Consider the following 27,051-nt stretch of genomic DNA (forward strand, 5'->3'; position numbering starts at 1 on the left):
GGATGATCTAGATAATACTTAGATTTGCCTTGAGTGCAGGGGACTGGACTAGGTGACCTCTCGAGGTCCCTTCCAGTTCTATGATTCTATGACTAAGGGGGGATATGATAGAGGTCTATAAAATCATGACTGGTGAGGAGAAAGTAAATAAGGAAGTGTTATTTACGCCTTCTCATAACACGAGAACTAGGGGTAACCAAATGCAATTAATAGGCAGCAGGTTTAAAACAAACAAAAGGAAGTATTTTTTCACACCACGTACCGTCAACCTGTGGAGCTCATTGCCAGGGGGTGTTGTGAAGGCCAAAACTATAACAGTGTTCAAAAAAAGAACTAGATAAGTTCATGGAGGATAGGTCCATCAATGGCTATTAGCCAGGATGGGCAGGGATGGTGTCCTCTCCCTAGCCTCTGTTTGCCAGAAGTTAGGAATGGGTGACAGGGGATGAATCACTTGACGATGTCCAGTTCTGTTCATTTCCTCTGACGCACCTGGCATTGGCCACTGTTGGAAGACAGGATATTGGGTTAGATGGACCTTTGGTCTGACCCAGTATGGCGGTTCTTATGGAGTCAATTCAAAAATATCTGGCGGTCTGGCTTTGGCCTGTAGCCCACCTACTGACTACCCCTGCCTTACGGTATCTTTGGGGACCAATGGGTTGCTGTAGGATTGTGTAGTAGCCCCTGTAGGAAGGTTACTGCCACCACCACTCCACCAACTACAAACAGGGGCATTAGTTAGGGAAGGGGCGTAGCACGCTGGGGCTTGTAAACAACTTGGGAACAGCACAGCACCCGGGGTAGTTAGTCAAACTAGGTTTTCCAGAAACTCCACCAAAGGAAGAGCTTTTGGTATAAAAAGATGAGCTTGAGCTGACACAGGGTGTTCATTTTCATCCAGCCAACAGCAGGATTGTCCCAGGGGGTCCCCAGATCTTGCAGACGGTTGAAAAGTCTTTGGCTTAGTAGGGCCCCATAAGACCGATAGGTGACTGCTGGTAAGCTTTTGGGAGGCATATAGGAACAATTATTGTCTTTAAAATAAATGTACTTTACTGAGAAAGAGCTTGTAGGCAACCATAAAAAGAGCACGTCCAGATGCTGGTCTTTCAGCAGACTGGCTTGCTGGGGGATACTCAGTGTAAGACAGGGAGCTGAGCAGACTTCAACCCCCCATTCAGAAGGGAGTGAGGCAAAGGTCCTGGTTCAGAGACAGGTGACAGCTGGAGACCTGATGAGGCATTCCTGGAGCAGCCCACAGGGAGGAGACGGAGGTGCAGTTACCCTGAAACTGTGACACTCACCATCTACTTTGCTCCACAGCTTTCAGAATTTTGTGGGGCCTTTTCCCCACCCCTTCCTCCTAATTGATGGGGAATTTCACTGCTTAATCAACAATGGCTTTAAGAATCTGCTTAGTTTCCATCCCTCCCAGCTGTCCCATGCAAACATCAACTATTTTTAGTCCTACTAAACTTGTACCTTAGGAGTTAAATGGTGCATATTTGGGAGCTGTAAAAAAAAAAAAAAAAAAAAAAGAAGTCCATTCCTAATCATATGATTTGATGCCAAATAAGACTACAAATCTCAACCCATCCTGAACTGTGGAGCTGCTACCAATATCCTTCTATTTAATGAATTAATGAGATCAGATATGCTAAATTCCTAAGCCAAGGTCAAAAGAAAACATTACATGTGGTACACCTCAACTCAAGAGCCTTGGTCCCATCTGCTGTTGATTTTTGCACCCTTTGCATTGTCAGTAAACAACAGAAACGTAACATTTGACCCTACTACAATATAGCTATTTTTCTTTGAACAGGATTAAACAAAGAGAGAAAGGATTAAAGTAAACCCAAATTGTGCTATTATTCCATGACTTCCATGCACTATCCCATCTCTGAGCACTGGGAGAGGCTGATCATGTCACACATAAAGGATGTCAACACAATGTTGTATATGCTGGCAGTGTTTGGAGCAAGTCACACAGGGCACTTGCCTCACTGTGTTTAATTTTAAATTGAGGTGTCTTTGTGTGTTTCCTTTCATGCTGGTGTTTCTTTGAATAGCTGATGGGATTGTAAAGCAGACTGGGGAACCTAGAAGTCTAATCTAACTGTCACCAGCCACCAAATAGTTTGCTTTCAGGACATCCCAGAATTAAAATGTTCTGCAGTCCATTAGGTCCCTGTCTTGCACATGGATCTGTGCAGGTGCACCGCACATACCTGCAAGGATTCACATCATGTCAACTGGGCTCTATACAGGCACAGGTATACACCTGTGCGGATCTCACTGCAGGATTGGAGCCTTCATGTGTATGATGAATAGATCTGGAAATGGCCCAAGAGAAATTCAACTGACAGAGAAATTATTCTCATAAAAAAAAAAAAAAACCCACTTCAGGGTTAAAAACACATGTCTGTTTTCAGACACACGAAGATTGTCCGTTGGGTGGAAACCAGAATCACTATTCACCATGACAGCTCTGTAGAAATAGTAACAAATGTATGCATTGTGAGCCCAGTCCAAAGCCTGTTGAGCCTTTCCATTGACTTCAATGGGTACTTGTGACATACCAGGGTGCAACTGAGACCAGTGAGGGGCAGTATCACCCCTGCCCTACAACCTTGGGTGCCTTACAATACCTTGCTGAAGTAGCTCCCACCTGGGCCACTCACAAACAGCCTTCCAGCATGCAAGCCCCATGTTGAGTGTCTGTGTGTAACAACAGCCTGACAACCACACTTGAGTTACACTCTGGCTCTCATCAGCCTTGGTTATACTGGAAGGTGAACCCAATACACTCCCAGTCCTGGATTCCCCCCCAGAAATGTATGCCTTGTATGCCCAGCCCTCCGCTGAACAGTCCAAATATATGACATCTGTTATTCCTGTAAGGGAATAATATACACCAGCTTACCACCCTAATGGAGTTACTCAGACACTTTAATTTAAAACACACAGATTAGATAAAACAAGTTTATTAACTACAAAGGTTTTGAGTACAAGTAATGAGGCATAAAAGTCAGAAATGGTTACAATAAAGATAAAAATGCTTTCCAGCACCTACCTTAACAAAACTACATTAGATTCAAAGCAGTGTCTCACCACATACTTACAACAGCATTACTGACCGAACGTTCAGGTCAGGACCCCTTCCCCAGAGTCCAACAGCTGATTCTTTTGTCTTCTCAGGTGTGGAGAGTGATATGGGCAGGGGGAGAGAGAGGGGTCTTGGGCTGTTTGCCCCTCCTTTTTATAGTTTCAGTCCCAGTCTGAAAAGCATTTCCAGCTGAGAAGCAAGAGACAGGGAGTCTGGTGAAGGAAGGAGACCTCATGCTGTTTCTTCACCAAGATGCAGATTTCTTTGTCTCTGGGATCTGAGGGTCCTTGTTGTCCTGACAATCTTTTCAATGATTTATCATTGGGAAGCAACTGTCAGCATTCAGGGATGCTAGCCTCAGCTGTCTTCAAGCCAGTGGACAGCCTGTGTCCCAGAGGGAAACACTGATCATCTCAGCTAACAGTGGGTGGCCTTCTCCAGCTAGGAAGGACAAAGATCCAACCCACAGCACTGTCTGAAACTCAGGAGGACATGGTGTTTGTGCCCTCAAGACACTGCTGAGCCTCAGAGGATTCAGACTCCTCAGTCAGGATCTGCATAATTTTATCCACAAAGTGGCACTAACGTACTTCACCGGGAGGAAAATTAACTCCACAGCTATGTGGCTGCCACCAGGTTTAACCAGGCTATCAACTCCCTGGAGTGGCTCCTCTAAGGGCTGCTGCAGGGGAGATGGAGAAGTCTCTCTCCACCTCCAGCATAGCGACAGCTTCAGAAAGGCCAAATGTGGCAACTCGGTCTCAAGTGACAGCACTCAAACTGCATTCCTCCCCCTTCATCCGCCACTCTACATCCCTAAACAGAGGTGACCTATACAGGTGAAACAAGGGGAGAGGTCAGGCAGGAACCATTGTACTGATGGGCAAGGACATAAATATCACAATGAAGAGAATGGCCTTTAACGGAGCAGCATGTTGGTCCAAGATGAGTAGGGAACTCTCTACCACCCTGTTCCAGGCACGGTCATGGAATCATAGAAATGGAAGGGACCTCGAGAGGTCATCTAGTTCAGTCCCCTGCACTCATGGCAGGACTAATTATCTAGACCATTCCTGACAGGTGTGCGTCTATCCTGCTCTTAAAAATCTCCAACGATGGAGATTCCACAGCCTCCCTAGGCAATTTATTCCAGTGCTTAACCACCCTGACAGGAAGTTTTTCCTAATGTCCAACCTAAACCGCTCTTGCTGCGATTTAAGTCTATTGCTTCTTGTCCTATCCTCAGAGGTTAAGAAAAACAATTTTTCTTCCTCCTCCTTGTAACAACCTTTTACATACTTGAAAACTGTTATGTCCCCTCTCAGTCTTCTCTTTTCCAGACTAAAGAAACCCAATTTTTTCAGTCTTCCCACATAGGTCATGTTTTCTGGACCTTTAATCATTTTTATTGCTCTTCTCTGGACTCTTTCTAATTTGTCCACATTCTTCCTGAAACGTGGCACCCAGAATTGGACACAATACTCCAGCTGAAACCTAATCAGAGCAGAGTAGAGCAGAAGAATTACTTCCTTGTCTTGCTTACAACACTCCTGCTAATACAAAAAAAGCAAACAACATTCTGGAATGTAACAGTGTTACACAGATGACTGATATTTAACTTGTGGCTCACTATGACCCCCAGATCCCGCTCTGCAGTACTCCTACCTAGGCAGTCATTTCCCATTTTGTGTGTGTGCGCAACTGATTGTTCCTTCCTAAATGAAGTACTTTGCATTTGTCCTTATTGAATTTCCTCCTATTTACATCAGACCAGTTCTCCAGTTTGTCTAGATCATTTTGAATTTTAATCCTATCCTCCAAAGCACTTGCAACCCCTCCCAGCTTGGTATCATCCGCAAACTTTATAAGTATACTCTGTGCCATTAATCTAAATCGTTAATGAAGCTATTGAACAGACCCAGAACTGATCCCTGCGGGACCCCACTCCCTTTATGCCCTTCCAGCCTGACTGTGAACCACTGATAACTGCTCTCAGGGAATGGTTTTCCAACCAGTTACGCACTCACCTTATAGTAGCTCCATCTAGGTTGCATTTCCCTAGTTTGCTTCTGAGCAGGTCATGCAAGACTGTACCAAAAGCTTTACTGTCAAAAGCTGTCACCAAAGCCAGAAAGGGGAACCAAAAATCACGTGGTATAGTCCCATGGTGGCCACATAGTGCCGAGCGGGGCCAGAATGGCGCTCTGCACAGACACCCAGCACAACTGGCCTCAGCAACTTCAGAACCAGAACAGCCAGAAACCCCATCAATCCAATTAGCCTCCTCCCGGGGCACCAGTGCCATCAATGCAACAGATGTGGTGCACCCCTTGTCCCTGCTTCACTAAACACCGGCGCAGTCCACGCATCGGTGCTGCAATCCCTAGCCTGGCTGCACCAAGCCCTACTGCACTGCCTAGCCCCGCTGCACCATGCACCGGTGCTACCCATGACCCCGCTGCACCATGCACCGGTGCATTGCCTAACCTGCGGCACCATGCACCGGTGCTACCCAGGGCCCGGCTGCACCACGCACAGCCTAGCCTAGCTGCACCATGCACCGGTGCTACCCATGGCCCCGCTACACCATGCACCGGTGCATTGCCTAACCTGCGGCACCATGCACCGGTGCTACCCAGGGCCCGGCTGCACCACGCCCGGCCTGCCCTAGCCTAGCTGCACCATGCGCCGGTGCTACCCAGGGTCCAGCCGCACCCTACACAGCCCAGGACGTACCAAGCCCCCGCCCGGGCCCAGCCCCACGGGGCACCCCGCTGCCGGAGGCGGGCGGGAGGAGACAGCGGCAGGGCGCGTGCGCAGGGGCCCGGGCGCTCGCTCCGCCCCACGTCGGGGGCAACCAAGCGCCCCGGCCTCGCCAGGCGCCGCGCGGAGCCCTCGGAGCCCGGCCTGTCCCGGCCGCCACGATGCAGCGCCAGAGCCTGACCCCGCACGTGCACTGGGCGCAGCGGCACCGCGAGCTCTACCTGCGGGTGGAGCTGAGCGACGTGCAGGTACCGCCGGGCCCCATAGCCCGCGCAGCCGCCCCCCGTCGCGGTCCCGTCCGTGCCCGGGGCACGGCCTCTCCCGCGCTGTGCGGGGCCCCTGCTCCTGTCGCGTCCCTGGGGCATGCAACCCAGCGAGACCCCCCCGCCCCCCAACCCCATCCCATGCATGGGCAATGCGGACTCGGGAGACACTCCTTCCCGACTGTGCAATGCCCCTGTCCCGGGCATGGTGTGTGCAGCCCAGGGAGACACCCCCTCCCTGCTGTACAGCGCCCCCCTCCCGTGCACGGGGCATGCATTCCAGGGAGACCCCCCAGCCCCCTCTACAGCACCCCTGTCCCATGCACCGTGTGCAGCCCAGGGAGACACCCCCTCCCTGCTGTACAGCGCCCCTCTCCCGTGCACGGGGCATGCATTCCAGGGAGACCCCCCAGCCCCCTCTACAGCACCCCTGTCCCATGCACCGTGTACAGCCCAGGGAGACACCCCCTCCCTGCTGTACAGCGCCCCCCTCCCGTGCACGGGGCATGCATTCCAGGGAGACCCCCCAGCCCCCTCTACAGCACCCCTGTCCCATGCACCGTGTGCAGCCCAGGGAGACACCCCCTCCCTGCTGTACAGCGCCCCCCTCCCGTGCACGGGGCATGCATTCCAGGGAGACCCCCCAGCCCCCTCTACAGCACCCCTGTCCCATGCACCGTGTGCAGCCCAGGGAGACACCCCCTCCCTGCTGTACAGCGCCCCCCTCTCGTGCACGGGGCATGCATTCCAGGGAGACCCCCCAGCCCCCTCTACAGCACCCCTGTCCCATGCACCGTGTACAGCCCAGGGAGACCCCCCCCGCACCGTCCTCTGCATGGTGTATACAGCGCAGGGAGACTCCCTCTTAACTACCCTTCCCCCATCTCATGCCAGGTGCATTAGAAAAAGTCTGGAGAACCACAGGTGTAACTGGTAACCTGGGTACTTTGCTGCTTGAAGTGCCCCCAGGCTCTTCTGGGTCAGTTTCTGAATCCCTCTCAGTTGCCAGGATCCTGGCCTTAAAACAGTTTGTTTGAAAGGGGTACACGCCTGCCGCCTAAAACATCCTCTCTTTCCTCAGAGCCCCGAGATCACCATTATGGACGACGTGCTTCATTTCAAAGGTAGGTGACTACATTTCTTTTAAAGTGAATAGCATCCCTGATCCCTCTGCACAGGGGTGGACTCCTAGCAACATGCAGCTGTGCAGCCTAGGATTGCCAAGGGATTGCTGGCCACAACTTCTCTACTTTCTTTTCTTGGTCGTAATGATTTCGGCCCTGATCCTGGACCCCTACACTCACCCGGGGGAGCTTGAACATCAGAGCCTGTAACACAATACGGCTGGAGCTGGTGGTTTTGGGTTTCAGGTAAATGTTCTAGGTCTAGCTGTAGTAGTTGATAGCAGCACCATATTTAATTAAAAAAACCCAAACAAACCATGCACCACATTTAAATATGTCAGCTGATTATCCACGTCTCTTTCCCTAAACTTCACATTGAAAGCAGTACTACTGTCACAAAGACCTTGTGTGCAAATACGAGCAGGTTTTGGACCAGGAACTAAAATTCAATTTGAAAGGTAAATAGATTCCTTTGTAAAAGTTTTTGTTTTGTTTTGACTGAACAGTTCACCCTTAAGGGACCGAGTTCGCTGTTTTGCTTGTCAGGTTAGTGCAAGGAATATACTGTTGCTTTTTTGCATTAGGAATCTACTGTGTATCTTTCATACTGCATCCTTGAGCCTGTATACCACTCTTGTGGCCCAGAAGCATATGGTAAAGACATAATGTGTTGACTTAGATTGTATCGTTTTATGTGGACAGGATTATTTTACAATGGCACCCTTTAAAATGGCATATTTTTTGCCGAGGCTGCTGGCTTTCAGAGGATTTTATGGGGAAGGACCTGGCTTTGTAGGAAACTGATGAATCCTGGGGCGTATTTGCACTCTGTCATCACTGATGTTTTAGGGATTTCACCATTGCATCTTAAATTGGGCAGCTGATCCTTTGCTGCGATAGATCCCGTTGGGAGGAACTTGCTCCTCCTGGAGTCTCATCCATTCCTGCCTCACATGAAGGTCCTTTTCCAGCACTATTCTCTGTTATAGTGGATGTCGACCCCCCTATAAGGCACCCAACGCATTTTTAAATGTCACTTCGTTAAAAGCGAATTAAATTCTAAAAAGCTGTGACGCTGTCTTTGCATGTCCATTATTACATAGTTTGATCATGCAGCACCGTGGGGTAGGGGAGGGCACTTTAAAAAAACACTGAATAATTATAGTTAAAGTACATTTTGCACATGGTGTGCGGTGGTGGTGGGGAATCAGGATCTTTACACTGATTGTTGCTCCTTTTCTTTTAGCCCAGGGTCATGGTGCCAAGGGGGACAATGTATATGAATTTCAGCTTGCATTTCTAGAACCAGTCAAGCCCCAAGTATGTATTTTTTTCTTCTATGTTTTACAAAAGAAAAGTATTACTGTTAAGTGGTTAAAAAAAAAAAAAACTCCAAAGGGAAATGGCTATGCTTTAAATTTCCTGGGATGCGATTTAGGGTTGTTGCTTTGCTTCGTGATGCTATAACACAGAGGTGAGCAAACTACGGGCCACATCCAGGCCCGCGGGACCATCCTGCCTGGCCCTTGAGCTCCCAGCTGGGGAGGCTAGCCCCCCGCCCCTCCCCCACTGTCCCCTCTCCCCCGCAGCCATGCCACCGCGTGGGCAGCATGGCTGGCTGTCCTGCCACTCTGAGCAGCATGGTAAAGGGGCAGGGAGCAGGGGGGTTGGATGAGGGACAGAGGGTTCCGGGGGGCAGTTAGGGAACAGGAAGCAGGGGGTGGTTGGATGGGGCGGTCAGGGGATGGGGAGCAGGGGGGGTTGGATGAGGAGGTGGGGTCCCAGGAGGGGGCGGTCAGGGGATAATGAGCAGGGGGGGTTGGATGGGTTGGGGGTTCAGAGGCGGGCAGGAAGTGGGAAGGGGCAGATAGGGGGCAGGGGGCCAGGCTGTTTGGGGAAGCACAGCCTTCCCTCCTTGGCCCTCCATAGAGTTTCGCAACCCCGATGTGGCTCTCGGGCCAAAAAGTTTGTCCAGCCCTGCTATAACAGATGATTTTACTAATGTTTAAAGTTTTAAATGCAGCACGCATTCAATGCCCTGTCTTTGAGACTGATTCTCACGCAGATCTCATACTGCTCTCATAAATATGGGTTTACATGAACATGGCTTTAAATTAATTACAGAAGCAAGTGGTGGGTAGCTTAAAAATTTACTGGAGCAGTAAAATAGCAGAGAATCTAGCAATTTTTCTGAATGAAAACATCCCATCCGCTGTTAAGTTAGCTTATGGGAAGTGCAGCCTCTCTGAAATAAAACACCACCACCTCTTACATATTCTGTGACCTTGCTAAAAATCTTGACGTGTGCTCTCATTGCTTGTACGAATTACAAAGAATCCCAGCATGAACGTGTTGCAACGCTCTCACTGTGAAGCGCTGTCTTAGTTCCTGTCTTATAACTGGAGAGAGCCTACCTGGGAAGATTGACTCTTCCTGGCACTCCCAAGATCTGCCTGTCCTTTTAGTCACAGGGGGTCCTGCAAAACTGATCTTCACTCCCAGTGGGGAGCAGCTGCAGCAAGACTTGTCCTGTAATTGTCCTGGTTCTTTTTATTTGCCCACCAGGAATAGCGGCAGTAAATCTGGGAAATTCTGCCGAATCCTTCCTTCCTTGGGGTAGATAGACCTTCCCTTCCCATCTTGCCGAGCAAAGAAAGGAGAGGAGTCACTTCATTTGAAATGCAGAATTTAACTCCTCTCTGGAGGGGTAAATTGCTGAATTTCAAGGGAATTGCCAACCCATCAATATCGAAACAAAGCTTTGCAGTAAAAGCAGCAAAAGTTCTTTGCCTTAGACTCCATTATAATCAGAGTTCCAGGCCTTGTCTACCCAAAGATTTGCAAGAAAACAACAAGAGGTGAGAATTAAAATTGATCTAGTTAGTTATTGTGGTGCATGGGTGCTCTTAGTGCAGAATAAAAAACAAGTGTTCATATATTTAACTAAAGTCAGCTGGCTCCGTAGACTGTAGTCACTTCTATTCCGAAATAAGTGTCCACTCACAGAACTGCAGTGAAATAATGACATTGTCTTTAGCAAATTGATTTGGTTAAGTTGGCACAGGCCTATGTGTGGACCAGCCATTAGTCTAACCCCAAATCACTCTGAGCACGTCCTGCTGTATTTGTGTACCTGCACATCCTCCATGCCAATGCAGAACAGCGTTGTTAAGAGACTTGACATGTGTTTTTAAATATCTGATAAAGACCAAACAATGGGCTGGCAGGCAGTTCGGATAATCTGAGGCCAGGACTGGAGAGCGAGCTATGGCTCCCAACAAGTGGCATCTTGAGTGTCATATTACTAGATAGCATGGAAAGCTAACCAGTGATGGCCATATTGTCGCAGATGAGCCCACAGAGGTGCTGGAGCCCCCTTGGCCAACACAGCTGTGCCAGCCAAAGTCCATAGCGTAGATTCAGTTACAGCTACAAAACTGTGCTTTGATTGGTATAGTAGGAGCACTTTGCTCATATAATATACCTGTACCGGTGAAGCGCTCCCAGTCTGGACGCAGCTATTTCTGGCAAAGTTATGGTATCGTAAAACCACCCCCCATGAGTGAAACAAGCCATGCCATAAAAGGCTAGTTTTGCACATATCATTGCATCTACACCAGGGACTTTTACCTGCACCCCTGTGTTGGTCAGGGAACTCACCTCTTCACACCCTTGGCCTGCATAGCCATGCTGGCAACAGTCCCTAGCGTAGACCTGGTCTCAGGCAAGCAGGTCCCAGGCCACTTGTGGTGCTATAGATCAAAACCAATCTCTTCATCAATCCCTTGGAAGCCATTAGGCACCCAGGGCAGGTCGCAGCACTAATAGAACATGTTAATTAAAAGGCTACTGGGTTTTGCACCAGCTTCGGTTTCTGGATGGATCAGAGATGCAGCCCCATGCAGAGTGCACTGACAAAGGATTGGAGAATGGTAGCAGGGGGTGAATGGCGTAGGGGAAACAGCTGCACTGTGCTGGTGCCATATAGGGTGGAGAAAAGCTGTTGCTCTCCGGTCAGCTAGTAGGTGGGAATCGAGCCACCCCAAGATTGCAAACTCAAACAACAAAATGTGGAAACACCCTTGTTCAGAGGCGGATCTTACCTTGGCCATAGCTTCTAGTTGCCTTCTCCAGTCTTCTAGTATCCGTCATATCAGACTGAGCTCAGCCCGTTGGCCCTCATTTGAGCTAGGTGTGGAGTAAGGTGATCCTCTGTATTGGCTGGCTTGGAGGGGACAGAGCAGGGTATTATCAGCATTTTGAAGGACTGAGCACCCTCAGCCAGGCGGAACAAATACCACCATCCTTTTAGATGACTTAGCAAGAGTAACAGAGTCCCCCAGGACAACCCCCTCGAAAGCTGTGGTGATCTGCACCACCTTGCAATCAGCGGTAACAGACCATCCCGCATTAGCTGATGGAGCTAATGGTACCGCCTTGGACAGATGACCTTCATCCCTTCCTTCCCAAATCACTTCTTCAGTTTTTTCAATAAACTTAATCAAGGGTGGGGCCGGCATGTGGCTAGATTGTTGAATAGATTAAGAGCCCCATGTTGTGCAGCTCAGCTGTTTTACATCTTCCCTATAAATACCTGTAGGTCCAGTCAGTCTAGTTCTCCAACCACAGCATCAGCTTATTGACATGATACCCCACTGCCCCAGGATTAAATCTGGGATGTTTGCTGGTGGCTTCATACGGGTGGCTCATATTTTCAGAGATGGCCGCTAGCCATCTTGCAAATAAACAAAAGTGTTTCACTGTCCATTAATTATCCATTGTCTCCACCACATCAAAGGAGAGCCACACAGCTCTGCTGCCAGTGGGAAGTAATCAGAGCTCCCTCCCCACACTGTGATGTATGTAAATATAATTAAAGTAGGTATAGGAGTGCATGGAGGGCTACAGTAGAATAGACCTGGAATGAAGGACCATTCACTGAAGATGCACCTGATCATGTGTCTCAGTGTGGTTGAGTTAGAAACAATTTAACTTGGCTGCTTGAAGAAATAAAGCTTTGAGTAAAACTCCAGCTTCTCCGTAAGACCCCCAAAACATGAAAACGTTAGTTCCAGAAATGAGATTTTTAAAGTAGAAGTTGTAAGTTGTTGTTGCTTTATTTCAGCCCCATTTTTAACCCAAACTCCACACATGCGCTCCTCAATATGTCAGGGCTTTGGAGCTGTGCTCTGGCTCCGCTCCAGCTCCAGGCAAAAACCTGCAGCTCCACTGCTCCAGAGCTGCTTCGCGCTCCAAAGCCCTGCAATATGTACTGTCCCTCGCTACCATACAGTGGGTTATTTTAGTCTTGAGTGCATTTTAATCTCATATATTGAGAAGTTCAATTGGCAGAAGCCTTGGCCTTTAACAGTTGCAAAGTCCTGGACAAAGGGAATGTACCTAATAGCTGGAATAGGACACAAAGAATCAGTTTTGTAAAGATATTTAGGCAATCAAGGATGCAGTAGTTGCCTTGTGTGGTTTTCAAAAATACTGAGGGTGAAAATTCCACAAGGCACCTATCTGGTCCTCTGTGTCAGGTTTCTGTACCACTAACTTGCTGTTTAAACTCAGGCAACTCACTGTTCTCTTTGAGCTTGAATTCACTAGCCTTTTGTACCTGATTCCTAATTAACTTGAGATGCTTACACATTTGAAAAGGCTAGTGTAATTCACCCACCACACATGTTGGATGCAGGTCGATCAGGCGTTTATAGCCTGGCTCAAGTGTGTGTGTGGGGAGGAGAGTGGTGACGCTAGCCTTTACGAATGTGTAAGTACCGCAAGGGGCCAAAGTCTAGTGTAGTTGTACCCTAGGTCTGCTACCTCATTTGTAAAATGGAGAGATCTACTCCGGAAGGCTTTGCGTTTGTGAAATATTTAGCACCCCTTCTTACTCAAAGGATTGTAATCAAAGTGCTAAGTGTGGATTCAAACTGCACCAAAGATTTGACAGGTAGGTGGGGTAGTGTAGAAATCCAGACGTGTGATTTTGCCCCCTTTCTAATTAAAGGTGCAAATATTCGTTCCATGGCCACTGCAGGGGGCAGGTGTTATAGTTAGAAGATGGAGTTACTATGCTGTATGAACTATCCCCAGTAGAAACATGGAGAAGTGACTTTCCCACCATTGGCCTGGTTCTTTGGCAGCTTCTGAGTGCCTGATCCATGACCTTCATGTGCAAACATGTGGTCACCAGTCTGGATTCTTCTCTGTCAAAGAAGCTGATAAAATAAGAAAAGAGCAAAAGAACTGAGAAACTTTCACTTTGACTTGCAGCTACACAAGCGGCCTCTCGGCACTTCCATATCTCTAGGTTATTTTAGGAACTTTTAAAATTGGGGCAGTTGCCCCTTGGGAAAGAGAGACCCCTTTCTTTCAGTTGTTACCACTGTACATTTTGCTAGTAAGAACTCACCGCAGCCAGTGCTAGCAGTATCTTCACGCTTGGCCTGAAATGTACTTATTAAGGAGGATTGGGTGGTCCAGGGGCTGACTAACAGGCCCCAGCACTTTTTGCATTTAGGTCACTGGTTCAACTCCAGCCTAAAATTGATAGTTACCCTCTAATGCAGTTAGATTGCGATCGACCGGTCGACCGTGGAGTATCTGGCAGTGAATCCTCAGGCACTGAGACTGAGATTGTCAGAGGCTCCATGATCGACCAGTCGATTGCGATCGGGTTGCCAACCCTCCTGCAGCCGAACTGGGAGTTTGACCACGAACAGTCCGGTGGCGCAGTGGGGCTGAAGCAGGCGCCCTGCCTGCCCTAGCCCCGTTCTGCTCCTGGGAGTGGCCGTCATGTCTGGCAGTGGCTCCGGGGGGAGGGGGCGGTTCCCGTTCCCAGCCAATGGGAGCTGCGGGGGCAGTGCCTGCGGACAGGGCAGCATGCAGAGCCATCTGCCTCTCTTCTCCGCCCCCCCCGGGGGAGCCACTGCCAGACGCGGCGGCTGCATCTGGGAGCGGTGTGGGGCGAGGGCAGGCAGGGAGCCTGCCTTAGCCCCACTGCCCGGCAGCTGTCTGAGGTAAGCAGTGCCTGGCCAGAGCCCACACACCAAATTCCTCCTGCACCCCAACCCCTTCCCCCAGCCCTGAGCGCCCCCCTCCCCGCACCCAAACTCCCTCCAGAGCCTGCACCCCACACCCTCTCCTGCACCCTGAGCCCCCCCTACACCCCGTACGCTTCCTGCACCCCAACCCCCTCCCACAGCCTGCACCCTGAAGAGTATACTTGTGTTCATTTTAAACAAAATGTGATTTAGAAGGTACGTAGGCATAAAGAAGCATTCTGTGGCTCACCACCCTAGGAACATTCTAGAAAAGGCCCAGGGGACGGGGTGAGCTCAACGTGTGGAGTGGAGAAGTATAAGCATGTGATGAACAAATCCATATATGGAAAGGTTAAATATGATTGGCTAGAGGTTTGTGTTCCGTAACTGCCATGTACTATAAAATAGCAACGGGAGGGGCTCCTTGCTGGAGGGACTCTGGCTGATCTTTGTACCGGGGCTCTCCCTTTGTTTGGTTATTATTGGGAACCACAAAATCCCAACAACCCTGCAGTCCAACGCCCTGCCCCAGCCCACTCCCAGAGCCTGCACCCGAACCCGCGGCCTGAGCCACCTCCTGGACCCAGCACTCCTGACCCGCAGCCCTGAGCCCCCTCCTGCACCCAAACTCCCTCCCGGAACCCGCACCTTGAACCCCCTCCTGTACCCCTGCCCCAGGCTCAGTCCGGAGCCCCTCCCACACTCCAAATCCCTCTGCCCCACCCCACAGCCCGCCGCCCCCCCCCCACAACTCAACCCCCTGTCCCAGTCTGATGAAAGTGAGTGAGAGTGGGGGAGAGCGAGCAATGGAGGGAGGGGGGATGGTGTGAGTGGGGCTGGGGCATGGGATGGGGCAAGGGTTTTGGGGTTTGTGTGATTACTGCTATTTCTACATTTCCTTTGAGGTAGATAGATCTTGGGTTGCGCTTAAATTCAAAAAGTGATCTTGTGCTTAGAAAGCTTGGAGACCACTGCTCTAAGGGCTGCTTAGTGACCTGTGTGAAATGAGCTGAGGGTCTTGTGAAACCAGTCTACTGACAGCTAGACCATCCCAAAAACTATCACCATTGCAGCTGGCACCCTTGATAGGCAGTTACCGCAGAGGCACCAGACGCTGAATGTGGCTGTAGGTACTGAACTGCCTTCTCCCCCTTCCGGTAGATCCATACTGCAGTTGGGGCATGACTGCAGCTCACGCAGACGTCCCCGAGCTAGCTTTAACCTCAGCCCAGAGCCGTGAAGCTGCAGCAGCCTGGGCTTCCGTGGGGGCTAGCCGCTCGAGCGATTACCCAGCGTTCCAGGTGGGCTTGTACAGCATGCGTTTCTGTGGCTTACTGCTACCCTACCCGAGCTAGCTAGAGTAAAAGTAGCTCAGGTTTGTCTGTGCAAGCTGCACTTGCAACCCCCCGACTGGCAGGTAGGCAAATCCTCAGACACAACCCAGACACAACCCTTCTGCTCTCCAGAGCTGTCAATACAGAACCTTTCACCAGCCCTGATTGAATCAAAAACATTCTTGTCATGAGGGCCCCAGTTCTAATGAGGCATGTTCCTGTGTCTGCCCCCCATTGTGTGTTTCGCAGCTGGAGTACAAAGTGACTCAGAGGCAGTTGAACATCAGCGTGCAGAAAAAAGAAAGCAACTGGTGGAAAAGACTCACCAAACAGGAGAGGCGCCCGATGTTCCTAGCCCCTGATTTTGATCGCTGGCTAGATGAGTCGGATGCTGAAATGGAACTCAAAGCAAAGGTCAGTACTCCATGTGCTTTCGGAGCAGTTTAAATAAGCAGCTAAGAGTGCATGTCCTAAGAAATACCTAGATTCTTGCCATTGAGTTAACAGATTTATAGTTGGGAGTTTCTGACTAGTGTGCTGGTTGCAAGATCCAAATTAAACAATAATAAATGGATTCAGTATAAAAACCTGAAACTAAAAGGGGGAGGCCCTATTAGGTGAGGTGTTTGGTTTAAAATGAGCATTATCCATAAATTATTATACACAGAGGCCCCAGTCTGGATCGGGGTGCCATTGTGCTAGACCAGTGGTTCTCAAACTTTTGTACTAGTGACCCCTTTCACATAGCAAGCCTCTGAGTGCGACCCCCCCCTTATACATCAAAAGCACTTCTTAATATATTTAACACCATTATAAACGCTGGATGCAAAGCAGGGTTTTGGGTGCAGGCTGACAGCTCGCAACGCCCCATATAATAACCTTGTGACCCCCTGAGGGGTCCCGACCCCCAGTTTCAGAACCCCTGTGCTAGACACTATATAAACATATATGGATGGTCCTTGCCCTGAAGAGCTCGCAGTCTAAATAAGCTGAAATCCATGGGATATCTGATGTTGGCAGAGGGCTCAAGCTATCTTGCCTACCTGCAAACCAAGGTCTCCAGAAGTTGAGGTGCCTAGCCATGAGAGACAGCATGTCCTCTGTTCTCCTTAAACGAGACCGTCTCAAGCACATGCTCATCTTTTACTTATATTGCTTTTAGAGTTGGCCCCCAATCCGAATGCTCCCAAATGGATCTGGCTCTGAACTTGACAGGTTATATCCCCTAGATAGTGTGTGCCGTTTCCTTCAGTTAAAGACCAAGAGAGACTCCCTTTTTAAAACACTCCAGCCTTGCTTGTGTGAAAAGCAGAAGTCCCGAGGTTGTTTCTAAAATGAGGATTTCTAGGTAGAGTGTCCAGAAAGCAGCCTCCTGAGCCACCAGGCTGGCCCTGTCTTTACATTCAGCTACGTTGTAATTCAAATGCTCTCTACTGCATTCAGAATGGTTAGCAAAGAAATAATAATGCCTCTTGGAAAGGACACAAACATCCATACAAAAGTGTGAGTGGGGTCAGTTCTACAACACACTCTGCCCCATGGTCAGAAGGACAAGTCTATTTCTTAAATCCTAATGACCACGTAAGTTATACAGGATATTGCAAAGGGCTGTTTTGATTTATACAGCAATCCAGAGTGACTTTACTTCTTCCCAGGAGTTAACAATTGGGGTGTGTGTTAAATGGTCTGAAGAGAGCCAGAGGATGACTTCACACTGTCATAAGAAAAGGAACAGTTTTGAGTGGTGGTAATGATCAAGAATTAACATGGAAAATGGCAGTTTTCACACCACAAAATGAATTCATTAGATGAAAATGTGTAACGGAGGCTACATAGCTGGCTAGACAACCATTAGCTATTGCAGTAACACTCTTTCCTGACAATGAAGAATTTGCACAGTTTTGCCTTGGTGAAAAATTTAACACATTAGACTCGTAAGTGGATATTAGCTGACTCTAAAACCCCACTAGCTTTGCAGCAGAACAGTTAACTAAATATTAGCTGCTAATTACTATATAGAAATACGACACTAAAACCATTTACAACTTTATCCCTAATTTTTAGGAAGAAGAAGAAAGGATTAACAAAATCAGAATTGAATCCAGAGTCCCTAAAGACTGTAAGTAACTGTATCTTTAAATTAGTAAGGTTGATTTGGTGGATAAGATAGTGGCAATGGATTGCTTATGCACACACAGGCAAAATATTACCTCTGTAAGCATGCACTTAAGTACTTCCGATGTGGTCATGGTAGTGTTGATAGACTTGTTGTCTCTCTGTAAAACTAGTATACAGCACTTTATTATGTATATAACTACTTACAAGCTGAGTAAAACCGCACTACTGGTTCCTAGAGGATTTGATCATTTTTGTCATCAATCGTGCCAGCAGGTGATGTGAAAGCCCAGCCCAAGCTGAGATAGGTGCAGCAGTCCTGTTACTCCAGTGCTGCGTTTCCCTTGAGTCCACACGGCAAATCTTTGGTAGTCCTGTGTTATCCAGAATAGCGTGAAACCTTGTTTTCTTTTGTAACCCATCTTCAGATTTGAAAGGCTAACTCACTAACCCACCTCGCCGCTGAGAGCCAGTTGCAGAATATAGGAATGCTGTTGCATTTTGCTAACATGATTGTTTAACGTTGATTATAGCTTTCAGACAGCTGAAGAGAGGATATTTGTTCATGTATAATCTTGTGCAGTTTTTGGGGTTCTCCTGGATTTTTGTGAATATGACAGTTCGCCTGTTTATCTTAGGAAAAGGCAAGTAATAAGCACTATTTTATCCTATTTTATTTTATTCCTCCTTTCACCCTTTGCAGTAATTTCTAAACAATGACATCTGAATTAAGCCACATGAAACTGTAAATACTTCATTGAAATGCACAACAAAACCCTCCCAAAAATTGTCATAACATTAAGGACAGGACCTGTAAATAATCGCAGAGCCTGTGATTTATGGGCATCAGTAATATTTGCTGTAATCTATACATGCTAAATTTTAATTTTAAAAAAGAAACTGTGTTGTGGGGTGGGGGGGAATGAAAAATCTCACTTGAGACTTTTATTGGACCGCCTTCTGTTGGTGCGACACAAGCTCTGTGTGGCTTGAAAGCTTGTCTCTGTCATCAGCAGAACGTGGTCCAGTAAAATATATGATCTCACCCACCTTGTCTCTCTACTATCCTGGAACGGACATGGCTACAACGACACTGCCTCGCACTCGAGACAGACGTTTCTTCCATTTAGAGAGCCAGTATTACTAAAAATGGATTGGCTCAAATGTTGTTTTTCTAAAAGATCCAATTGTCCATTCTGTTAATCCAGAGCACAGCCCTCTTTCTTTTCCATATTATTTACTGAAATAGCTCTAATTGTACTTGCATTGGGGGTTAGACTAGATGACCCTTGCGTCCCTTCTAACCCTATGATTCTGTGATTCTTTCAGCATAGGACTTTTACTTTGATCGGGTAACGTTTTTAAGATTTTTACTCTGACTGCACACTAGCCTGCATATAGGCTTTACACACAAGGTTGAACACTAAATTTTTCCAACACAAATATAGTTCTAAAATATTTGAATGAGTTAGTATATGTTGGGGGCTGTGTAGTTAAGCTGGCTTCTCCTGGCAGGCAAATTCAGATGCCTTAAAGCAGTCTTTTGTTTGATAGATTCCTTCTATGATACATTTCACACCATTGCTGACATGATGTACTTCTGTCAGACGCTCGCATTTATAGAGATCCTGAATTCACTAGCAGGAATCGTCAGGTCACCATTTATACCTTCTTTTCTCCAGGTAATATTTTAAGATTCCTCGCACCCCAGGTTATTACAGTTTATATTGTGATAGTCTTAGCCATTACTGCTTTTAAAAAAAAAGCAGGGGGCGGGGAAAGGGAGGAGGAAATGGCATCACTGTGGAGATACCCCAGGGATATATATTGCCCCGTAGGTAGGAATCCATGCTTCCTAGCCTGGGTTGGTAGGCTACCTTCTTGGGTTGTCTGATGAGACAAGGAGTTGGGGCAAAGACCAGAACAGCGGGGGGAGGGGGGAACTTCATGCACTTGGACCAGCTCAACTTCCCACAGCAGACACACTGTGCTGCAAAAGGCGTGGCCACCTTCTCTCTCTACTCCTGGGTTGGCCCCTAATACAGCTGGTCCGTATGTACAAGGACTGCAGGCTTAGGAAGCACTTCCCCAGCCCACAGCTCCGCTCCAGAGACACATGCCCTGGTCTTCCAGCACCACTAATGTGCCCGGGCCCTGAGCTGCATGTGCCATGGGCTCTTAAGGAGTCTGTGTATTTCTAGTGGTAGGGGCTCACTGTTGCCCTCTGACTGTGCCACATTGGTATCTGTTGAGTATACTCACGTGTATATGTTGGTGTTTTGTTAAACAGGTACTTGGAAGAAATTTTGTCTTGTTTATTGTCCTCGGAAATGTGGAGGAAATGCAAAGCAAAGCGGTGGTGTTCTTTGTATTTTACTGCTGGAGTATTACTGAGTTATTCAGGTTTGTAGGATTTTCCTTTGACGTGCATGGAACGCCAGGGGTCTACTGAAAAACAGCCTTTTGCTTTAAAATAATTTTGATTTTGCCATTAAGAAACACCCGGTGGCATTCGCATTATAGCCCCTGCTGATAAAGCATTCCTTGGGACTCAGATTTGTCACAGCATAAGTGTCTTGCTAGTTTCCTGTATCTGGCGGAGTCTGGGACTGATTCCAATGTGAGAAACGAGAGCTCATGTTGGTCCATGTCTGGGAAAACTTGCTGCTATGTTCCTCTACCCATTTCCTAACCCTTGGCAAGGAAATCTGATTTTCATGTCACTTTCCACAGGAAATTCAGGCCTTTGGCTAAAGAATGTGATGGATTCTGGGAATTCCTGGTGTTTGTCAGACAAACTACATTGTATTCTATTCATTTTTTGGGATCTAAATTGAAATATTTGTTGAAGAAAGCAGGCAGTTAAACCTATCCAGGTTGCCAGGATAATAGGTCTAGTACAGTAAGCTGCCAGAGGAAAAACATACCTGCCGCAGCTCCCTATGAAACAGTCCCTTTTTAATATTCTTAATTATTATTTACAATTAAGACAATAACTAAAGGGATTGATCGTGTTTATCATGAATATTTGACATTGATGACATCATACAGTGATTATGCACAATATTGTAACTTAAGTGGAAAGTTAAACTTCTAAGTAATGTCTGTCTTTCAAACTGAATTTTACTCTAGGTATCCATTCTACATGCTTTCCTGCATTGATATAGAATGGAAATTACTAACTTGGATCCGATACACCATCTGGATTCCTCTCTATCCTTTAGGCACCTTGGCAGAAGGTATGCTTCGAAAACACAGCCTTGTAGATCATGCTGCTCTGTATAGAGATGAGAGAGTAATTTATATTTTGGTTTGATGGTGGGATTGAAAACCCTGAAAAAAATTAGTTTATTTTGAACCAAAATTAATTTTTTTTTGACAAAACCAAAATAATTTCATTCTGATCAAACACAAAGTTTCAAAACAAAACTGCTAGTTTTGAAGCAACCTTTTGATGGTTAGTTTCAAAAGAAAACGCTGAATAGGTTTGTTTTGACTTCTGCGTACCCCGTCCCCCCCATTTGTTATTCCACCCAAACCATTTGCTGAATTCGACCTGAATTTTAATAGTTTGGGTTGCCTCACAATTGCATTTTTGGCAAATTTGTTAGTCAACCGAAAATGTTCACCCAGCTCTCATTGAGTCTAATGCACTGTACTGTGCCTTGGTCACGTCTGAAGGGAGAAAGCTAAGGGTAACACCAGCCCCCGTTCCCACTGTTTGCATAACAAAAGGGGTCGCGATAATTGGCGGCCTTGCTGGGAGTGTCAGAGAGACCTACGGTTGGATTGGTGCAGAAACTGAACTTACCTCAGATCTGTAGAGGTGCAGACGTCAGGCTTCCACTATCATTGGCTTTGCTTTACTTCGCCCTTTGGATACGTAGAGGACTTCCGTCTCCAGCTCTGTCACTTCCTTCATCCATCCTACTATCACCCATAACACCTCAAGAAGAAATGTTCGCATTGCCAGGCTGGCAGTCTAGCGCTCCTGTCCGCCAAGAGGCGCATCGTGGAGTTACACTGGTGTGAGCCACAGCTCCTCCCAGCTGATACAAATGAAGGCATTGCTAGAAGCTTTGGGAAAAGTTACATGGCCATAGCTGCTCAAAAACTAGTTACAAAGTGATAGGAGCGGCTGGAGCAAGAGTCGATGCTAGTGGTCTGCGCTTGAAATAATCCTCCTAGGCTAAGGGCGAAGAGAGGAGAATGGTCCCCGGTCAGGGTTTCTCCCTTCGCAAAAGAGAGAGTCTACTTAAAGTGAGGTAGGAAGCACGGATCTCCTAATAAACAGGAAGAGCAGGAGAACGAGACGTGAGGCATGGGCACAAGCAAATCACCCCACACACAGTTGAACAGGAAAACGGATGCACAATTTGTGTACTTTTTTTGGCCGGTTTGGGTTGTTGCTCTTCTTCGTAGTGAGATTTGGGAGAAGCTGTTTTTCACTTTGTGCGTGTGTGAATACGCTGTGTGGTCCCTATCCTCTCCTCCTGCAGCAGGGAAGGAGAGCCGTGTCTGTGCACTTTGTCACTCGGGGAGTCTGGCTCCTTCTCCCCTGGACGGGGAGGGCGTAATGGTCTCACACGGGCCTAAATCTTAAATTGCACAGAGGACCCATGAGCAATCTTGACTCCAAGACCCTGGATCTTGGGACGCTCCCAGGGTGCCACTCTTCCTGGAGCTCCTCCACCCACTGGCTCTGTGACTGTGCTACCAGTGGTTGCAGCACCAGGGGGTAAAAGCCACAGAGTGGAAGTAGTCTCCAGGCTGCAGCTCCTACTCCCGTAGGGCCCGAAGTATAATGCTCTCGTGAGAGGAGCATGGCCAGCTATAGAGGCAGGTGGGACGCATGAAACATGGGCTGTGTCCCTTCCTGTGTTTTTAGGGCCAATTTGAAAACAATTACTTTGGGGAGACAGCAAGGCTCGAATTCTCTTGCTACACATCGTCTTATGTGGAGATGAATGGTGTGTGTTTGTTTAACTTCTGTCTCACTGCAATAGAAATTTGTACCAACTTAAGTTTCTAAAGAAACAGTGAGAAACAGCAGAGTGCACTGAACCTAGCTAGCAAGGCTAATATCTTGTTGCTGTGGGTGGATTCATAGTATTACCCACCAATGCCAACAAACAGACAGACAAACCTAGGAAAATATCATGACTTAGGTGCAGCTGTGTTTAAAGATACCACTTAAAACTAGTTTATGCTGAAGTCTTTCTAGATTACAAGAGTTTGTCAGAAAGTATCAAAATATTTTACCATTAAAAGAGAACAACTTTGAGAAGCTTCGTTTTTTGACCAGCTCTAGAGTTTACCTTGTCCTTTGTATTTTGCCTATAATCTTCTTGGCCTTCTGCTTTCAGCTGTGTGTCTGATTCAGGCCATTCCATTCTTCAGTGAAACAGGGAAGTTTAGTTTCACACTGCCATATCCGATGAGCATCACAATCAAATTTTCATTCTTTCTTCAAATCTACGTTATCATGTTATTTTTAGGTAAGTTTTTGTTGTTGTTTCATTGTATTTCTCTCCTGTTGAAATACCAAAAGTCATTTATGTACAAAAAAGGAGTAACAGATTGCAACTTTAAATTAGCATATCTGATTGGTCATTGTTATACCAATTTGAGCTTAACCTGTCTTCATAGTTGTAGTGAATAGCACAGGTTAACCCAGAAAGGAAACCTCAATAACAGATCACCTTGAAGCACATGCAGATACACCAGAGGCCAAAATATTACAATTATTATATCAGTATCATTGGGTAAAAGTGTGGACTTCTGCAGGATTTTGCTGGATTCTTTGTGTACTTCAAAACTATACAGATGTCAACCAAAATACACTGATACTAGTGGAATATGAAGAAGCAGTTCCCTGAAGAGCTTCATAGGAGGGTTTTTTTTTTTTTAAACAGTAGTTTAACGTTTAACTGATCAGCTACAATTGTTTGTTCTCTGTCATTAGTGGACCAATGATAAAAGCGTACTGTCGGCAGGTTGAGCCTACATCTCTGGGGATCCAAAAGTCTCATTGAAGTCAGAGGAATACAGAATCCAGCCCATGATTTTTAAATGAAAATTTTGAACTCCAAACTTCATTCCATCTGATGAAAAAAGACTTAAATGACACCAACCCTGTTTCTGTGGTTTAGTCTGATGTGGGCTGCTTAGGTTTGTGACACTTTTTCTCGCAAGCTATCACAAGATTCTACAATTATTTGCCCCTCCTCTATCTTCAATACCGCTACCCCTAAAGGGTGACAACCAGAACTCCTAAGAACCCCTACAATAACAAACAGTGTGGGTTGTTGCAGTCTCAACCCTACCCCAGCAAGGACTCATTTGTTGTTAGCTTTTATGTACATACATGAGAAGAAAATCCGAAATCATTTTTAACTCAGTGCAGTCATTCAGCATAAGGAATCTGCAGATTTTCAGCTCTGCCTCAACCATTATTTCTCTTTTCAGGTTTGTTTATAAACTTGCGTCACCTCTACAAGCAAAGGAGGCAGCACCTTGGATCAAAAAAGAGAAAGATGAAGTAAAGCAGGGACTACAATGCTTCCCTGACTTAAATCAACGACAGGAGCCTCGGAGTCTTACAATTTTATCTATTATTATAATGGAAAGGATTTTCTACAGCTAAATGTTCATGTTAGATTTCATAGTGAGTCTTCAGATAGCATTCCCATACACTGTATTGAGTTCCTCTTCAGTCATACATGCATGGCACTTAATGTTGAACAATGGCAATAGTTAAACATGTTTCCTACCATATTATAAAAGGTTTCAGAGTAGCAGCCGTGTTAGTCTGTATTCGCAAAAAGAAAAGGAGGACTTGTAGCACCTTAGAGACTAACCAATTTATTTGAGCATAAGCTTTCGTGAGCTACAGCTCACACTGAATGCATCCGATGAAGTGAGCTGTAGCTTACAAAAGCTTATGGTCAAATAAATTTGTTAGTCTCTTAAGGTGCCACAAGTCCTCCTTTTCTTTTTGCGTATTATAAAAAGAAATCCTATTCTTCGCAGAAACCTGAGCGGTTCTAACTGGGAATATAATAGTTATTCTTACTTGGATATTTGCTCTCTTTCAGATATTGAATGCAGATAGGGCTTGTGATGCTGGGGTATAATATTTCAGACCATCCACTCCATGCTATGCGAAACTGACTAGGAATGGCCTGAGGAACAGAGACCAAGAGCAGCATGGAAAATATATTTATTAATGGTCAGTGCTAGGTCTGCTTTTCTTCAGCAGGCTTTTGCTGATACATTTAAACCTGGGAGCAACTAGTGTCAGCATTAGACACCACCAGCTTGTTCTTAACGTATGTACAATAGGAAGGCTTAATCTCTCTCCCGCATGGAATAGAAACACGTAATGGTGTCCCACAGCCTCTGTGTGGCTACGTATGTCCTAGCCAGTCATTAGAGGGAGCTACCCACTCCTTCAAATTTCCCTCGCCAGTTGACATAGCTGCTACTTCCCATGGCCTTGTGGTCACTAACTCTGCCCTTTCAGATGGTGAGAATTTAAATGTCCAAACTCAGACACTAGAAAACCAGGCTGTGTAGGGTTGAGCTTCCATTCCCTGCCATTCTTCCCCCCAGTAGCACACAAAAATTAGAATTACACCAGGAAATGCAGAGGTAAAGCAGGCCTCCCTTGAGATGATCCCATAACGTTCCTTCTGCTACTATAGGGAGGCCAGCCCCTTGTCCTCTCTGTTTTGGGAATGGTGGTGTAAGTGTTTGGTTCAAACCCTGTTGAGAAGGCAGCAAGCACCTGTTTTCCTATTCCTTCCGTATTCCCTGAATGCAGAGGACTGCAGCTAAGGAATCTGCAAGCCAGGCTGGCAATTTGCTTTTGGGGTGCAGTGTTGGGGGCCTAATAAGTGAGGGACCGTTTTGGTATTGGGTGCCGGTGTCAGCAAATGGGAGGCAACTGATATGTTTCAGGTTTATGCCTTAGGTGAATTTTAAACAATTAAAATTACTTTTACAACAAAGAAACCCCCATTGGTTAAAAAGGAGCCGTTCTGAATAAAGGGTACCATGATTAAAATGACCCCTGTGCTCCCAACCTGATCTGCCAGGTCTTAGCCCCCTCTGACCTTTTGCATCTTCCCTGAAATTAACTAAAATGTGATTTAAATAAACTTAATTGTAACCTTGACTACAGAGCAGCTAGTTGCACTGTTGACCCAGCTGAGTCTAGTAGTCTTTCCCCCAGCACCCACTGTAACCCTTGTGCAAGTTAATTCCAGAGCAATCACTAAACTTTAAGATCAATTTATTGCCATCCTGCTGATTGTATGGTTTTGTTTTACGAAAGCATAACACCAGGGAAAAAACAACAAAAACACCCACTATACAGGAAAGTAGGTACTTTTCATTCTCCATCCCTAACGCATCAAACGTGTTGCGGTATTTTCAATGTGAAATATCTTTTCCCCCCAAAGAGTGTTATTGTGAGGTTAACACTAGAACATTTAGGTGGGGTTTTTGCAGAGAAGTGGTCCCAACCGCCACTGAAGGCATTCTGCAAAAAGGCACCATCCTAAGGAACTTTCACCACTATTGAAGGGCAGGTCTTCCAGCACAGCTCACTGCTGTAGCACTTAAGTGAAGTCATACCTAGGCCAACGGGTGACCATCTCCACAAGAGGTGGTAGCTGTGTTGACAGGAGATGCTCTCTCACAGACATAGCACTGTCTACACACTAACCCCGGTCAGTATAACTGCATGTCGCTCAGGGGTGTGATTTCACCCCCGAGTAACGTCGTAATACCAAGATAGGTCTGTAGTGTAGACCTGGCCTAAAAGTGTTAGAAGGAGCCTTTCTGCATGAAAGGCTAAAAAAGGGCATGGCCAGCTTCCTCAGGGTAGTTACACCATAATTTGTATACTGTGTCACTTCTACATACACATCTATTTGACAGTGAATCAAGGGATTGAATATCTTGGTGCCGACCCTGAGAATTTAACACCGCATTCATTCTTTTAATTCCTTTAAAGGGCATTTAAACATTTATGAAATACATGGTGGTGAGGGTATGGGGCAGGCACTGAACCCATATTTAGTGTGATTTGCCATGGATCTTCAACTACTGAGTTTGGTTGTCCTTCCAAAGGCAGCTGAATGTGTATTTCTATTAATAAAGATTTACAAGCAAAGTCTTTCATTTTGCTATTTGTACAGCCTCTTATGCAAGCAAACAAGAGCAATTTGTTACCTGATCTTCATGATGGAAAGACATGATCAAGGTTTAAGCCTCCGTAATGCTGAA

At 46.7% G+C, this 27,051-nt stretch overlaps 1 protein-coding gene and 1 long non-coding RNA gene across 6 annotated transcripts; one reads left to right on the forward strand and one right to left on the reverse strand.

Moving 5' to 3' along the window:
• Positions 1–5,950: 5,950 nt before the first annotated feature.
• Positions 5,951–26,941, forward strand: HACD3 (3-hydroxyacyl-CoA dehydratase 3). Of its 4 annotated transcripts, XM_077829142.1 has the most exons (11): positions 5,951–6,120; positions 7,217–7,259; positions 8,506–8,579; positions 15,892–16,056; positions 17,707–17,761; positions 18,291–18,401; positions 19,312–19,439; positions 20,048–20,160; positions 20,890–20,996; positions 23,124–23,255; positions 24,226–26,941. In XM_077829142.1, exons 1-11 carry the CDS (start codon positions 6,034–6,036, stop codon positions 24,300–24,302), a joined length of 1,092 nt encoding a protein of 363 aa, XP_077685268.1. In that variant the 5' UTR covers positions 5,951–6,033; the 3' UTR covers positions 24,303–26,941. The 4 variants fall into 4 exon arrangements, with proteins under 4 accessions (XP_077685268.1, XP_077685270.1, XP_077685271.1 ...); XM_077829144.1 differs by lacking the exon at positions 18,291–18,401; XM_077829145.1 differs by lacking the exon at positions 8,506–8,579 and having other exon boundaries at positions 6,051–6,120.
• Positions 20,645–24,249, reverse strand: LOC144271664 (uncharacterized). Of its 2 annotated transcripts, XR_013347395.1 has the most exons (4): positions 24,125–24,249; positions 23,076–23,290; positions 21,569–22,040; positions 20,645–21,034 (listed from the first exon to the last, which is right to left on the reverse strand). It is a non-coding gene; the product is annotated as an uncharacterized LOC144271664 (long non-coding RNA). The 2 variants fall into 2 exon arrangements; XR_013347394.1 differs by having other exon boundaries at positions 21,569–23,290.
• Positions 26,942–27,051: the final 110 nt, after the last annotated feature.

Source organism: Eretmochelys imbricata, chromosome 10 (genome assembly GCF_965152235.1).
Source record: "Eretmochelys imbricata isolate rEreImb1 chromosome 10, rEreImb1.hap1, whole genome shotgun sequence".
In the NCBI taxonomy this organism is placed as follows: Eukaryota; Metazoa; Chordata; order Testudines; family Cheloniidae; genus Eretmochelys; species Eretmochelys imbricata.